At 39.8% G+C, this 15,748-nt stretch overlaps 5 protein-coding genes across 6 annotated transcripts in view; 4 read left to right on the top strand and 1 right to left on the bottom strand.

Moving 5' to 3' along the window:
• The window catches only part of LOC104774055 (SNF1-related protein kinase regulatory subunit gamma-like PV42a), a 2,352-nt gene extending 2,212 nt beyond the window's left edge, over positions 1-140 (bottom strand). The window contains exon 1 of the mRNA XM_019239736.1: positions 48-140. Within this exon, the coding sequence (XP_019095281.1) occupies positions 48-140 (93 nt within the window). The remainder of the gene's footprint in view (positions 1-47) is intronic.
• On the top strand, positions 7-2,362 carry LOC104774049. Its single transcript, XM_010498718.2, has 4 exons — positions 7-603; positions 980-1,116; positions 1,277-1,805; positions 1,952-2,362. The coding sequence occupies exons 1-4, from the start codon at positions 575-577 to the stop codon at positions 2,127-2,129; spliced, it is 873 nt and encodes a 290-aa protein (XP_010497020.1). The 5' UTR covers positions 7-574; the 3' UTR covers positions 2,130-2,362.
• Positions 2,682-5,708, top strand: LOC104774039 (signal recognition particle 54 kDa protein 1). The gene is made up of 9 exons (XM_010498707.2): positions 2,682-3,023; positions 3,146-3,245; positions 3,378-3,531; positions 4,122-4,272; positions 4,353-4,501; positions 4,608-4,708; positions 4,817-4,971; positions 5,046-5,160; positions 5,247-5,708. Exons 1-9 carry the CDS (start codon positions 2,793-2,795, stop codon positions 5,528-5,530), a joined length of 1,440 nt encoding a protein of 479 aa, XP_010497009.1. The 5' UTR covers positions 2,682-2,792; the 3' UTR covers positions 5,531-5,708.
• Positions 6,277-8,881, top strand: LOC104774030 (zinc finger BED domain-containing protein DAYSLEEPER-like). Its single transcript, XM_010498698.2, has 2 exons — positions 6,277-6,329; positions 6,507-8,881. Exon 2 carries the CDS (start codon positions 6,511-6,513, stop codon positions 8,785-8,787), a length of 2,277 nt encoding a protein of 758 aa, XP_010497000.1. The 5' UTR covers positions 6,277-6,329; positions 6,507-6,510; the 3' UTR covers positions 8,788-8,881.
• Positions 9,683-15,748, top strand: part of LOC104774021 (protein TSS-like) — a 9,839-nt gene continuing 3,773 nt past the window's right edge. For both annotated transcript variants that reach the window (XM_010498692.1, XM_010498693.2), the window contains exons 1-19: positions 9,683-9,789; positions 9,916-10,157; positions 10,251-10,323; positions 10,620-10,874; positions 10,996-11,207; positions 11,296-11,337; positions 11,443-11,964; positions 12,174-12,328; positions 12,576-13,071; positions 13,199-13,261; positions 13,348-13,449; positions 13,610-13,927; positions 14,005-14,097; positions 14,246-14,347; positions 14,436-14,540; positions 14,686-14,819; positions 14,999-15,182; positions 15,259-15,390; positions 15,567-15,679. In XM_010498692.1, coding sequence (XP_010496994.1) covers positions 9,924-10,157; positions 10,251-10,323; positions 10,620-10,874; positions 10,996-11,207; positions 11,296-11,337; positions 11,443-11,964; positions 12,174-12,328; positions 12,576-13,071; positions 13,199-13,261; positions 13,348-13,449; positions 13,610-13,927; positions 14,005-14,097; positions 14,246-14,347; positions 14,436-14,540; positions 14,686-14,819; positions 14,999-15,182; positions 15,259-15,390; positions 15,567-15,679 — 3,335 coding nt within the window. In that variant the 5' untranslated portion in view covers positions 9,683-9,789; positions 9,916-9,923. The remainder of the gene's footprint in view (positions 9,790-9,915; positions 10,158-10,250; positions 10,324-10,619; positions 10,875-10,995; positions 11,208-11,295; positions 11,338-11,442; positions 11,965-12,173; positions 12,329-12,575; positions 13,072-13,198; positions 13,262-13,347; positions 13,450-13,609; positions 13,928-14,004; positions 14,098-14,245; positions 14,348-14,435; positions 14,541-14,685; positions 14,820-14,998; positions 15,183-15,258; positions 15,391-15,566; positions 15,680-15,748) is intronic.

The raw sequence follows: 15,748 nt of genomic DNA, 5'->3' as shown, positions 1-15,748 counted from the left end.
GCAACTAATGTGTTCATTGCTTGGGAGATTGTTGCTGTGTACGGAACCTCCACAAGGCGTCGGTTTCCGGCCGTTAGATCTTTGGCCGTGACATTGATCAGACGGCTGTGATGATCTTCTTCGCTCTTCTCTTGTTGCATTGTTTAGTTGACTAGAGTGTCGTTCTGTCGTGGCTCTGGCTGGAACGTGTTGCTTCGCGAGCATTTTAAGTTTCGATCTTGGCTCGAAATTTGATGCTTTTGGATCAGGACTGCTTGCGGATCCAGAAGCACGTGGCGACCGGTACTTGCTAGTTACTAGTGACATGCAACGCATGGCGGTTTCACCAATTATTGAGAGATTGTTTTATGTTTCTTTATGTTTGCTTTGGTAAAAGCAGGAGAGATAGAATTTGGGCCTTTTTCGTGTACGGCCCATTATGATATTTAATGACGGAAATAGCCCTTCGTCTCTTCTTTTGTTATTTGTTCCTTTGTTTAAATTCAATATCTCTCACTCGCGTCCGGGAATGAAACGACTTTGAGAATCCAAGAACGTGGGAAAGAAATCACAGTACTGAAGAGACACCGCGAAGATGGCGAGAATGATGGAAGTGGCGCGCTTGTGAGTGTCTTCTCTCTTTGTATCTTTCGTTTTCTTCGCTGCATTACCCAATGAGCGTAATCGTTTCAAATTTGGTCGATTTCTTTGTGTTTCTATGATTCGCTCGCTTGGGTTTAGGGTTTTCTTTCGTATATCTTGTAAGAAGAACTATGAATTAATCCATCCTCGGGTTACTCTTAATTAGTAATTCGGTTCCTTTATGAGATTAAGGATGTAAATTGATGCAATAATTGCCTCTTTTTGATGAATTTCATAATGGATATGGATGCATTTTAGGATTTTGTGAATTGTGCAATGACAGATTACAAGATTTGGTGCTTGTGAAAATCAGCTTATTCGTTAATTGGTACGTATTCGTGCATTGTAAAATTTGTAGTGAAGAGAATGGATTTGAAGAACCCAACAATGGAGAAGAAGTTTCATGGGATGATCTGGAGAGAGAAGCTGCTAGTAATATATCGTCTAAAAGATCTCAGGCCGGGAGATCTCACCAGCACGACTCGTTTAGAAAAGGTATATGAGCAAAGGGTTTCTTTCTTATAAAGTATGTTTTGAGTTATGTATGATAAAGTGTGAACCTTTTGTGATAAAGGCATGGTGATGTGATCTGTATAGTCATCATGATAAAGTCGGTGATGATGTTACAAAGCATATAATATCTTTGATTGATCAGGTGACGAACTTTCTGGAGACTTGTATGAACTGTGGAGGCAAGAACAGAACAGTATAGCTGCAAGACTAGACAAAGAGCTTAAATCCAGGTGGGAATTGGATGAACTGATTGAAGAACAGCTGAGTAGATACCAGTCCCATTACTACAACGCCATGGTTTCAACGTCCTTAAAGGATGTATCTAACCTCGTCCTGCCCACGTGGCTACCTCCTCATGAGCTTGCTGCTGTGGCCTGGCTTGGAGACTGGCGTCCGACCTCCATACTTGACCTTGTCCGCATTCTGGCCGCTCAAAACCCTGCCTTCTCTCTGTCTGAGTCGAGTGAACGTGTACTCTCTCAGCTTCTCCGTGAGATACGCATTGAGGAGGCCGTGATCGATGAGGAATATGCAGAAATTCAGGCAACCTGTGTCCTTCACCTCCCCTTTTCACCGCTATGCAGTACTCGGTCGCATGAAGAAGCTCTGCGTTCTGTGCAGGAGCTGTTTGGGAACATCCATAAAGTAATCTCAAAGGCACAACGACTCAGGTTTGGTTTTTTCTCTCCATCATAAAGAAAAGGAATTGTAGAGGATGAACGAAAACAAATACCTGATGACGCCAATAGATAGTGGTTAATGTCTTAGTCTTATTGAGTTATCAGCAGATATGAGAGCATGTTGCTATGTTTGGCAGGTATAAAGTGTTAGAGCTGGTGATGAAGAAGCTAATGAATCAAACAGATACAGCCGAGTTTGTGGTCGCATTTGCAGGGATTCAAGACGCCATCCACCAGTTTGGAGAACAGAAGAAGCTAAAAAGGCTCTACCCGGCAGTTCCTTCACCTCTGAAGGGATCAGGATCATCCAGTTGAGAGCTGTTCTAGGAGTTCCAATTTCAGAGTAAAAACTATAAAATGCTGTGATCTTGAATCTGTCTGTTAGGAATCTCTGTCTATTCATCAACTCATATATGTCAGCTTACCTTAGTAAAAACGAAAATGTTTCGCTGTCACCGACCACTATATCCTCTGGATTCAGTGGTACTGTACTTACGTCAGTTGTAAGTAATACAACAATATTTACATTTTAAAACCGATTCTTGTATATAACATTTAGGCTCTTCTGCAATTTGTTGATTCTTTTATCGTTCGTGTTCCTATTAACAAGCAAAATTGCGTCATAAAGTTGTATTAAATGTGTAGAATTTTATATTTACCAAAAACATTAGTAAAAAAAGGGGATATTTTGAGAGGGGAGGTGGAAATATTATCCATGGCTAAAGCAGCTCCAATGCTCCATGCCTTGCTTTAATGGCCCAATTGTTAAGTGCATTGGGCCTGTTTAGCGTTTTGAGGCCCATATAATCTGATATGCTCCGACTCGTAACCGTTTTAGGGATTTGGGAATTAAAAAAGAAGATTCTAGAACCAAAAAGGCTCAGCTTCCCCCGCTTACATCCGACAAAAGATCTCTTGATCAAAACGTGAGCCCTAATTCCCTTTGATCTTTGTTGAATCGCACAGAGCAGCGAGAAGATGGTGTTGGCGGAGCTCGGTAGCCGGATTACCCATGCCATACAGCAGATGAACAATGTGACAATTATCGATGAAAAGGCTCTAAATGATTGCTTAAACGAGATAACTCGCGCTTTGCTCCAGTCCGATGTTTCTTTCCCTCTTGTGAAGGAGATGCAGACCAATATTAAGAAGATCGTTAACCTCCGCGATCTAGCAGCTGGCCACAATAAGCGCCGGATCATTGAGCAGGTCTTTGATTAGCAGAACACGATGAAATCCGGGTTAATTATTTATTTTCTTCAGTTTTTTTTTTTTTTTTTTTTTTTTNTTTTTTTTTGTGTGATTCTTAGTTGCTTATGATTCTCTTTCAGGCTATTTTCAATGAACTCTGTAAGATGTTGGATCCAGGAAAGCCTGCATTTGCCCCCAAAAAGGCCAAACCTAGTGTTGTTATGTTCGTTGGATTACAAGGTTAGGTCTCTCTGTTTGATCCTATTCTTTGTTATTCCGTGGTTGATGATTTAGCGTGTTTCTTACTTGCAGTTAGATTGTAGTTGTAAATTATTTGTTAACATTGTCCCCAATTTTGTGACTAATGTTTAGGTGCTGGGAAAACAACAACGTGTACCAAGTATGCTTATTACCATCAGAAGAAAGGGTACAAACCAGCTCTTGTGTGTGCGGATACTTTCAGGGCAGGTGCTTTCGATCAGCTTAAACAGAATGCCACCAAGGCCAAGATCCCCTTTTATGGAAGGTACTCAACTTAACCCCTTTGTGGTTTTTATGAGATCTTGTTCTTATCTATCCCCTTTGTGTGATGAAGGTTTGTATCCTAGTATCAGCTTTCCTCTTATGTGCTCATAAGACTTTTGGTGTTTGCATTTCCAAAGGATATTAGATCCTGTCTGTGTAAAATGATGGCATATTCTTTGTTGCGGTAGAAGCAAGGTACACTATTTATGAAATTGTTTGGTCTTTACCTGCACGAATTTGCACTGACAAGCACTACAGTTACTACTACTTGAATTTATTTCTGGATCATCCAGTCCAGTAGGTTTCGTCATACTTCTCTAGTTCTCTGTGTGACACTTAGCTTTAGAGTTTCTATAAGCCCTTTTGCCTGTATTTCCTGCGCTCCGTTTTGTGGAATTCATTACACACTGCTACTCTATCAAAGGATCTCACATCTTTGCTAAATAGCTCAACAGTTTGTGACTATGCTATTTGTTGTTTTGGAATTACATCAATGACAGTAACATGGGGTAATGGAAAAAATAAAAGAAGATGTTCTGGGTTAAAACTGTTCTCTAGAATAAGCTAATGCTGAGTTGTGATCCTTTGCAGCTACACAGAATCCGATCCTGTGAAAATTGCTGTGGAGGGAGTTGAGAGGTTCAAGAAAGAAAAGTGTGATCTTATTATTGTTGACACCAGTGGTCGCCATAAACAAGAAGCTTCTCTCTTTGAAGAAATGCGTCAAGTTGCTGAAGCAACGGTATTCGTTGTTGTCTTGAAGTTTTTTGTTTATTCCTGGTTGATGTTGGAGGTTTTGATCGTGGTCTTTTCACTTTACAGAAACCAGATCTTGTTATATTTGTTATGGATAGCAGTATTGGTCAAGCTACATTTGATCAAGCTCAAGCATTTAAGCAAACTGTTGCTGTTGGAGCTGTAATCATTACTAAGATGGACGGCCATGCCAAGGGTGGTGGTGCTCTTAGCGCGTATGTATTTCTGAGTCTTCATCTGTACTCGAAATGTTCAATATAAAAACCTTTTGGGCTTTTAGTTAAATAAATAAGTGAATCTGAGCCATTTTCATTTTTTTAGTGTTGCAGCTACAAAAAGTCCTGTGATATTCATTGGAACAGGAGAGCATATGGATGAGTTTGAAGTGTTTGACGTCAAACCATTTGTCAGCCGTCTCTTAGGTAACTTTCGTGGAATTTATTGAAGATTAGCAGCATTCTGAGGAGTAATCAGAGGGTCCCCGATAGGTTTTCGTCTCAGAATCTTGATAATGTCTATGTGTACAACAGGAATGGGTGATTGGTCTGGTATCGTGGATAAAAGACAAGAGGTGGTACCTAAAGATCTACAGCATGAACTTGTAGAAAAGGTCTCTCAGGGTAACTTTACGTTGAGAACTCTGTACGACCAGTTCCAGTGCTCACTGAATCTTCCACTTAATCAGGTCAGAATCTCTTGTCCAATAGTTGTCTGTGCCGTGTGCTGATTGATTAAACAAAATAATGTATTGGTTTATAGCTTTACTCGATGCTGCCTGGAATTAGTGCTCAATTGATGCCGAAAGGACATGAAGAAGAAAGCCGAGCGAAGATGAAGCGATACATGACAATGATGGATTCTATGACAGATAAAGGTGAGAACAATTTCTTAGCTGGAGAGTTTCATTCTCAGTAGAATTAATAGTAAGTTTTGAGCAAAATGTGATGGGTGGCTGTGCAGAACTGGACAGCTCAAACCCAAAGGTGTTTAGCGAGTCAAGGATAATGCGGATAGCGAGAGGGTCAGGGAGGTTTGTAAGAGAAGTGATGGAGATGTTGGAAGAGTACAAGAGGATAGCAAAGACAATGAAAGGGATAAAGATACCAAAGAACGGAGACATGAGCAAGGTCATACCGCCTCAGATGTTAAAACAGATAGGCGGCATGGGTGGTCTGCAGAGTCTCATGAAGCAGATGGGTTCGGCTAAGGACATGATGGGAATGTTTGGTGGCAGAGACAAGTAGTTTCTATCTTCCTTGCGGTCACTGGTGAAACTTATTTACATATAAGAAAATGGGAGATTTATATATATAATAATCAGGAAGAAGATAAAATGTGTTTTTAACACATTCTAATGACTTAAAATGCTTAATTGTTGTCTCAAAAACATACAATCAATTATATTTAGAATATTACTTATCATGGTCCAAAATTAAATTATAATATTCAAACTTCTAAATAGTGGAATATTAAAACCAATAATATTTTTTCATTTATAGATGATTCATAAAATTTAATAATAAATATTACAGGATAAATAATAATAGTAATTATTAAATTTGTGTTGGATTTCGTCAATCCTTTTTTTTTTTTTTTTTTTTTTTNTTTTTTTATCTTTTTGCTTTTATCAAATTTCCATTTTCTTTTTGTGTGTGTATGTGAGTCGAGCCTAATGGAAATTTAGGGGAGTAAAAAAAAATGTCAAAAAGAGAGAGAGAGAGAAGTAAAGGGACGAGATTAACGTGGGGATGGTAGATCAACGGCGGAGAGAGGAAGAGAGAGATTCATCGTCCTGATTATAAATATAAGTGAGAGAACAGAAAAGGGCCGACGGGAAAAAAGAAAAGGAAAAAAGCTCAAAACCCTAAAAAAAAAGTGAAAGTCCAATTCGATTTCGCTATTTAGCGTTTCGGTGTTTCAGAGCCCATTACACGCGTTTCAGACTCTTCTCTTCCTTTGTCTCTTCTGTGTAAGTACCCTTCTTCTTCTTCGTTTCGCTTTTCCGATTTCGTGTTTTGTGAATAGGGGAGAGAACTGTTCGCCGTTATGTCTTCTCCTGTTTTTATCGCAATTTTTTTTTGTTTTCCGGGTCTAATGTGTCTCTGCTTCCTCTGTTTCTTCGTTTGATCTATTGAGGCTGTTGAATTGTGTGTCAAAGTAAACATCTTTATTCATTTATTTACGAATAATTGATTCAATTTTGCCTTTTGTCTGTTTCAGGATTATGGATACTACTAATCCTACAGAAATGGTTGATGTGGACGTTGCTCTTGAGATGGATTCTGATACACAAACACAACCCATTGTGAAGCGTAGGAGGCAGAAGAAGTCTGAGGTGTGGGATCACTTCATCACGGAAGTTGTTAGTCCTGACACTAAAAAAGCTCGTTGCATGCACTGCAACAAATCCTTTGCCTACATTAATGGCACTAAGGCTTCAGGAACTAGCCACCTTAAGCGTCACATTGACTTGGGTATTTGTGCTAAGAGCTCTGAGTTCAAGAAGCTCTCTCCAACGCCAATCAAGGAGGAAACCACGCCAACGCCAATCAAGGAGGAAACCACTTCCTCCTCTTGCCTTCCCAAGAAACGTCGGATCTCTTCTCCTGTTGTTCCTCCTCCTCTGGATCAAGATCGCTGCAACCATGAGATGGCTAAGATGATCATCATGCATGATTACCCTCTTCATATGGTCGAGCACCCTGGTTTTGTTGGTTTCCTGCAGGCTCTTCGTCCCCAGTTCCGTGTGGCAAGCTTCAAGACCGTTCATGATGATTGTGTCTCTATGTTTTTTTCCCAAAAGCTGAAAATCTTGGACTTTATTGGAAAGATTCCTGGGGGAGTTAATCTTACTGTAGACTTGTGGTCATCAAAGCAATCAGTTGGTTATGCTTTTCTGACTGGACACTTTATTGATAAAGACTGGAATTTGACTCACCGTCTTCTGAATGTTGCTGTTGTGGCTTCTCCTGATTCAGATTTTGCTTTAAACCAACCTGTCGAAGCTTGCTTGTCGGAGTGGAAGTTGGAAGGGAAGATTTCAAGCATCGCTGTCAGCCAATCACTAGTAAATAAGACCGCCGTTGAGAATCTCAGAGGTTATTTGTCTGCTAGGAATCAGCATGTTTTGAATGGTCAGTTGTTGATGGGAAAATGCTATGCTCGCCTCCTAAGCAGCATGGCGCAAGATGCACTCACAGCTGAACACCTCCAAGAACCTATAAAGAAAGTCCGAGATAGCATCAAGCGTGTTAAAACCAACCAGGTTTGCGGTGACAGATTTGATGACCTGAAGAAACAGTTTCCAACCCCTTCTTCTTACAAAGATCTTCTCATTGACAACCAAACGAGATGGGACACAAGTTACAACATGTTGCTGGCTGCATTTGAACACAAACAAGTGTTTTCTAGTTTGGAAACTTGCTATCCTGAGTACAAAATATCTATATCTCCTGAAGACTGGAGAAAGATTGAGAGTCTCTGCTCATGCTTGAAGGTTCTTTTCGAAGCGGGTAAGGCCTTGACTGGGCCAAACCAGTTGACAGCAAGCGATTTCTACCATGAGATGACAAAGCTTCAGCTAGAGCTGAGACACACTGCCATGTGTGAAGACCCGGATGTCAGAAACCTAGCAAACTCGTTGAGTGAAAAATTTGACCAGTATTGGAGAGGAAACTTCCTGGTTTTGGCAGTTGCAGGGGTCATGGATCCCCGGTTCAAAATGCGCTTCATTGAGTTCACCTTCAATAAGTCTTATGGTGAAGATGCAAAAAAATGGACCAAGACTGTCAATGACGCCTTCTATGATCTGTACCTTAGCTACAGTGAACAGAATCTGTTGGATGCTTATGTGGATCATGGCTTTTCGGAAATAGAAGTGGCTCAGGAATCTCACTTCCATCAAGACGTGGCTGAAGATGCCAATACAGGGAATGGGCAATCAAGTGATGAATCAAGTACACAACTAGAGCAAACCACAGAGGCACATCAACATGAGAGAGAGAGTAAGGTAGTGAAGCAAAATGTGGTAAGGCTTTTGGAGGGAGTGAGTGAAGAGAGTCAGCTAACAGAAGAGGATCAGCAACATTGTGATGATTCTCAAGTACATGCAATGGCAGAGGAAGACAACATACTATTTCCGGTTGACGTGCTTCTCCAGGAAGGGTCTACCCTCGTCACAATAGGCGAATCATTTTCAGACTTTGATGATATGTACATGCCAGAGATGAAAACGGAGCTTGATCAATACCTGGAAGAAGAACTGACTCCGAGGTCAGAAGACTTTAACGTTCTGAGCTGGTGGAGGCTCAACACCACAAACTACCCAACCCTTTCAAAGATGGCTGTGGATCTCCTCTCTGTCCCCTTCAGCACCGTCTCTCCTGATTCTGTATTCGAAACAGAGGTGAAGCAGATGGACAGTTACAAGACCTCCCTTTCTCGTGCAACCTTGGAGGCTCTCTTGTGCACTAAGGAGTGGTTCAAAAATGAAACTTCATGAAACCTTTTCAATTTTTTTTTTCTTCTTTTGGTTCTAGAGCATAGTGTAATCAGCATTTGATCAGATTTGAAATTAGTTATAAAAAAAACAATTTCACATTACTAAGAAGGCTTCTTTGTCCCTCCAAATCTCTCATTTTTGGTTCTTGGTCTTCTACAAATCGACTCATTGACAGTATTTGACATAGATTTTGGTTTATTTCATTTAAACTATCAAGTCCACTCAACGGGTGGGAAGGAATTATTGAAAGGGAATTAAAAATGTAAATGAAAAAGTTTGGGGATCTAGTTGTAGTACTCATTCAGATGTGGAGTGGCTGGATTCTGAATCAATCAATTATAGGTGGCCAGGTGGGTGAGTATTTGTGATGTTGATATCATCATTTCCATTGAATTTTAAAAATTTGGTGTACTAAGGTTTATACCTTGTAAGTAATACAAGAAGGAGAAAGAGTGTAACTCGTGCTTATAATATACATGGTGTAGACATTAAGTAGGTGGTTTATGAAAAAGAAACAATTGACTTTGAGTGGGCAACCACTAAAACACTCTGCACTGAGCAGAGGATTCGAACCGTTGATTATTATTAAAAAAATAAAAAAGTGAAAACAAACAAAACGGAGTCGGACAAGAAGGTCAGTGTCCCCACCACTCAGAGTGCCACGTGTGTCAATCTGAACCATCATCTCATCTTGGTCGAATTGCATGGGACTTGGATTTGGGGCCTTATTAAAACTTTAATGTGGCATCAAAATCACATGTAACGTCTAATAAGAGATAGAAGTAGAAAGAGATTTGGCGTTAGCGACAAGGAGAGGTCAGGATTGGTCATAAATCTGAAAATCCAAAGTGTAAACCCATCCAAAACCCTTATCCTCCTTTTTTTTTTTCTTTCTTATATATCCTCTCTTCAACCTCTCTCTCTATCTTTCGCCTACTTTTTTCTTCTTTCTTGAGGCTCTTTTCTTGATAGCTCTGGTCTGGTCAGAATCCTCGTTCCAAGGTACCTTACCTACCTACCTACCTCCCACTATCTGATCTAATCATGTGTGGATTCATTCGCGTTTTATATATATTACCTTTACACATGATCTAATTATATTGTGTACATGTTTGTTTTGGATGAAAGGATCATCAATGGCACCGAGGTCGAGCAAAGGGAAATCAAACAACCGAGGGAAAGGAGGAGATAAGAAGAAGAAAGAAGAGAAAGTGTTGGCTCCGAGTCTGGTTGAGATCACAGTCACAACTCCGTACGAGACCAAAGTGATACTCAAGGGAGTCTCTACTGACAAAATCATTGATGTGAGAAAGCTTTTGGCATCTCACGTTAAGACTTGCCATTTCACCAACTATTCTCTCTCCCATAAGGTAAATTTTTTTGGATAAGCCAATACTATCTCATCGCTTTTTATCACCAAAGAAGAAGAAGAAGATGTGACTGAACTGATGATATTGGTATAGGTGAAAGGGCAAAAATTGAATGACAACATCCAAGTTGCTTCCCTCAAGCCTTGTTTCCTCCGCATGATTCCAGGTTAGTCCAAAACAATATGTTCCCAACTACTAGATTTAGTATAGTCTTATATTTATTATTGCAAACAACTTTCGAATTAAAGAAAAAAGAACACAACATTCGCATTTGGTCTTCTTTTATGTAAGTGGCACAGAAAGTGTCACAGTGAGTCAGTGACAGTGAGATAAGGCACACCACTAAATCATTGTTTAATTGTACCAATACCAGAATTGTAATTGGTTCGTATTATATTGGTTAGTTCTTTTTTATTTGTTCACTTACCCTCAGAGTTTGTGTTATTTACCGTTTTGCCACAGAGGAGTACAAAGAGGAGAGCCAAGCTTGGACTCAGGTGCGGAGAGTCGTAGACATCGTAGCGTGCACCACCCGGTTCTCCTCCGCTTCCCCCAAATCCCCCAATGGGAAACCCGTCGTTGTCGCCGGCAACAACAATGCCAGTCAGGTGGCGGCGTCGCCGGAGGGGCTCGACATGGTCTCTATCCACCCAACCCCAAAGCTTTCTCAATTTTACGACTTTTTCTCCATTGCTCACCTCTCTCCTCCGATTCTTCGTAAGTTTGTTTTAACACTCACTAGCTAGGCTCTCTCTCTCTCTCTCTCTCTTTATGGTTGATTGGTTTGAGAGTTTCACAGCTCATTGCCTCTTTCTCGTTTTCATATTTTGATATGTAGATTTGAAGAAAGTTGATGGCAGTGAAGAAGAAGAAGAAGAAGATGGAGAGAGGCGTGATGGTTACCATTTTGGACTTAAGGTTAAGATTTGCAATGGGAAGGTTATACATGTGATTGCTTCGGTGAATGGTTTCTTCGCCGTTGGAAAACAGCTCTCACATTGTCATTCCATTGTAGATTTGCTTCAGAACGTCAGCAATGCTTTTGCCAAGGTCTATTTTTAAAATTTCTACCTTTATTTATGGCATTGCATTGTACAAAGAAATAAGCTTTTTAACATTGTATTGGGAATTGATGCAGGCATATGAATCTCTAATGAAAGCTTTCACTGACCGGAACAAGGTGAAATAGCTGTTTTTACGTTTTTAGTTAATGAATTTTGTTTTTGAGATTTTTTTTCAAGATCAATTTTTTTTGAAGTTTGGCTTTATTTGTTTTTTCTTTCAGTTTGGCAACCTCCCGTATGGATTACGGATTAATACATGGCTTGTACCTCCTCCTGTTTCTGAGTCTACTTCAACTTTTTCTCCTTTACCAACAGAGGATGGACAATGGGGAGGGAATGGTGGTGGTCAGTGGATGAATGGTGAATACAATCTTCGACCTTGGGCTGCTGAGTTTTCTGTATTAGCTACGCTTCCTTGCAAGACTGAGGAGGAGAGGGTTGTTCGAGATAAGAAAGCTTTCTTGCTTCATAATCAGTTTCTCGACACCTCTGTGCAAAGAGCTGTTAGAGCCATTTGCGACGTGATGGATACTAATCAACACACTACTGGATTAAGTTCAGGCTCGATCCTTCTTGAGGATCATGTTGGAGATTTGTTTATTACTGTAAAACGTGATATAGCCAGCCTTGACCCAAAGCCTGAAGCTACATGTCAAAATGAACCATTTGTTCTATCATCCAAGGAACTTGCTGAAAAGAATTTGCTAAAAGGCATAACAGCTGATGAGAGTAAGATTGTTCACGTAAGTGATTTCTCATCCTTTTCTCAGCTATATGTAAAGAATGACTGTTTTCTGCACTTTAAGGTTTTGCTAACATCATTATCACATCAAATAGCATTTTTCGTAGATGACTGAATTAGAGTAGAGCTATAATCGTCCGCAATGCATTTACTTTTTCATGCATGTGTAATTTCTTCTAAAGATTATAACCAATGAAGAAATATTTCCAGGATACTCTGGCTTTAGGCACAGTTATTGTAAGGCACTGTGGATATACAGCGGTGGTACATGTCGAGGGTAAAACGCAGAAGGCAATGTCTGATATCCGTGATATTTTAATTGATGACCTGCCGGACGGAGGAGCTAATGCTCTTAACCTTAACAGGTTTGTGCCCCCAAGATTTTCAATACTATACGTATTTTGCACATCGTGTTCATATTAAAAAATTCCATTTTATTGTGGGTCTCTCTACGACTCTGTCTCTACATTCTGAGTATTAATTGGTAAATGAATGCATCAAAGGTTATTCCTGAGTATATCTATAACATTGCTGTGTGCTCATCCCTTGCGAAAAGACATATGTGAGCATCTAACTTCTTCTTTTCCACCTTGATTGTTACCTTTATTGCAGCTTAAGGGTTCAGCTTCACAGGGCCCATAGTGTTGGAACATCTGGAGAGAACCAGCCCACACAGCTTGATTCGGATGATATAGAGTCTTATAAATGTATTGCACCGAAGTTCGTAAAGGTTAACTTAACAAAATTAGAAGAGAAATGGGTATCTTCTGTAAGACCCATTAGATGGGAGCTCGGTTCTTGCTGGGTTCAGCATCTACAAAAGAAAGAAACAGACGTCTGTGGAAAGCCTGCAACTAATGATGAGACTGAACTTTCAGTTAAAGGCTTGGGGAAACAATTTAAAGTTTTAAAGACCAAAAGTAAGAAATCAGAAAATAATCGTACCGTGAAGGAAAAGGAAAAAGATATCAGACTACACGAGTTAAATGGGGAGGCTGATCTAGGGAAGAAAAGCATTGACGAACATTTTGAGACTGAACTGAAGGAACTGCTTTCTGAACAAGCTTTCTCTCGCCTAAAAGAAACTGGAACCGGTCTCCATTTAAAGGTTCGCTTTTCTTCTATTTTGGACTATTAACCACGAGAGAAAAGGTCCCGCATTTGTTTATGTATGGTTCCTTTTTTATTCTTTGATTGACAACGTGGTGCTTACTTGAATATTATTTGTGATACAGTCAAAAGAAGAGCTTACTAAGATGGTATATGGTTACTATGATGAAATTGCTTTGCCAAGGCTGGTATGTTTTTAGTTAGATAACAGATATAATTTTCTAAACATATCTTTGACCATACTTATCAAGTAATCATTGTAATGGTTTACTAGGTAGCAGATTTCGGGTCACTGGAGCTTTCTCCAGTTGATGGTCGCACAATGACTGACTTCATGCATATTAGAGGTCTCCAAATGCGTTCGCTAGGACATGTGGTAAGAATGCTTTACCTTGTCAATGACGCCTTTCCCTGTTGCCAAGTTATTTTGATTTTTTGAGAGAGTAAAGCTAATATGTTCATCTAAAGGGATTTTGTTGAGGTCAGAAGTTGTTTACTGTACAGTTGTTAATGACTCCACTATACCTATGGATCAGGCTAAACTTGCTGAGAAACTTCCTCATATACAGTCCATCTGTATACATGAGATGATTACGAGAGCTTTCAAGCATCTTCTTAGGGCGGTTATTGCATCTGTCAATAATATGGCAAAGCTACCTGTGGCAGTAGCTGCATCATTAAACTTCATGCTTGGCCGCCGTGAATCGGAAGGGTGTGATAGGGTCCCTAGTGAAGAGTATTGTCTCAGATTACAATGGCTACAGAATTTTCTTTCCAGAAAATTTGGTTGGATACAGACAGATGAGTTCAATCATTTGAAAAAAATTTCCATCCTCCGAGGACTCTGCCAAAAGGTTAAGTATCTCTGTGTTAATGTATTGCTGCTTGTATCAGAATCATAGTTCTTTATTGATTTCATGCTTTTAAACAGGTTGGGTTAGAACTAGTTCCAAGAGATTATGACTTCGATTCTCCAAATCCTTTCAAGAGCTCTGACATTTTTGGCTTGGTACCTGTGTGCAAGGTTGGTCACTCCATTCCAATATTAGTTTGACTAACAGCGATTCGGTCACAATCTGTTTTTCTTTTCTACGACTGCTTGGATTTTGGTTTATAGAAATATGGTTCAAATGCTAGACAATAATCTTTAAGATATATGTTTGTTTGATCAGCATGTGCTGTGTATATCATCTGACGGAAGGACACTCTTGGAGTCATCAAAAATTGCTCTTGACAAAGGAAAACTAGATGATGCTGTGAATTATGGAACAAAGGTGTCATTTCTTTTGATAGCTACGTTATCATCATTCTTTAACCAACTGAAATGTTATCCAAGAGATGTTGACTTCTTACATTTCGTAGGCATTGGTCAAGATGATTGCTGTCTGTGGGCCTTATCATAGAAATACTGCTTGTGCGTACAGCCTTCTCGCAGTTGTACTGTACCACACTGGCGATTTTAACCAGGTATTATCATCTCTCATCTTCTTACTAAATGGCAACTTTGATTATTAGGTCAAGGAACATTAAAGAGAGTTTGTAGAGTTTTATGTTCTGCTTCTGCTTCTAGCTAGGCACCGTTATCTCTGATGTTCTATCCTCTCTTGATCAGGCAACGATATATCAGCAGAAGGCTCTAGATATAAATGAGAGAGAACTTGGTCTCGACCATCCTGACACTATGAAAAGCTATGGGGATCTTTCTGTATTTTATTATCGTCTTCAACACTTTGAATTGGCACTAAAGTAAGTGATGCATAATGACTCTTATAGTTATATGGTCACTAAAAATAGAACCGTACTACTTTGTTTTTCCATCATCTTTTTCTTGTTGCCTTGGAATGCGTTATGATCCAACCCCTCCTCTGATTGGCTCCTTCTAAATGTTATCTTTCTAATAATTTATATTTGTTACCTTTTTATAGATATGTGAACCGTGCGTTGTTTCTTCTTCACTTCACTTGTGGGCTATCTCACCCAAATACTGCTGCCACATATATCAATGTGGCTATGATGGAAAAAGAAGTAGGGAATGATAATCTAGCTCTAAGATACTTGCATGAAGCTCTAAAGTGCAATAAAAGATTGCTAGGAGCGGACCATATTCAGGTTCCTCCCTTATCTATATTGCCTCACTTTGCGCCCATGCTGAAACTAATCATGCTTTTGTGTCTTACTTTGCCAGACAGCGGCAAGCTATCATGCAATTGCTGTGGCTCTCTCTTTTATGGAAGCACATTCATTGAGTGTGCAACATGAACAAACTACACTTCAGATACTTACAGCAAAACTTGGACCAGATGACCTTCGTACACAGGTGATTGATTTGCTCCTAGTTCACTATCTTAATTCCTAAGTTTCTGTCATAACGCATGGAGGGTTAGGAATCATCCGATCTCAGCTGAATAATTTACTCTTACTAGTAAAGTAAGAAAATGTATGTTTTGAACTCTTAGACATACATGTTTTGTTTTCTTCATTTATCTCTCACAGGATGCTGCTGCATGGCTTGAATATTTTGAATCAAGAGCCATAGAGCAGCAGGAAGCAGCCCGAAATGGAGTCCCAAAGCCTGATGCTTCCATCGCGAGCAAAGGCCACCTTAGGTACTAAAATGGAATCTCCCAGAACACATAAAGGATATGGTAATTATTTCATTGGCACCAAAGTCCGAC

The sequence above is a fragment of the Camelina sativa genome, chromosome 3 (assembly GCF_000633955.1).
Source record: "Camelina sativa cultivar DH55 chromosome 3, Cs, whole genome shotgun sequence".
Lineage (NCBI taxonomy): Eukaryota > Viridiplantae > Streptophyta > Magnoliopsida > Brassicales > Brassicaceae > Camelina > Camelina sativa.
Note: the sequence above shows the minus strand (reverse complement) of the source record. Positions and strands in the feature narration are given on the sequence as shown.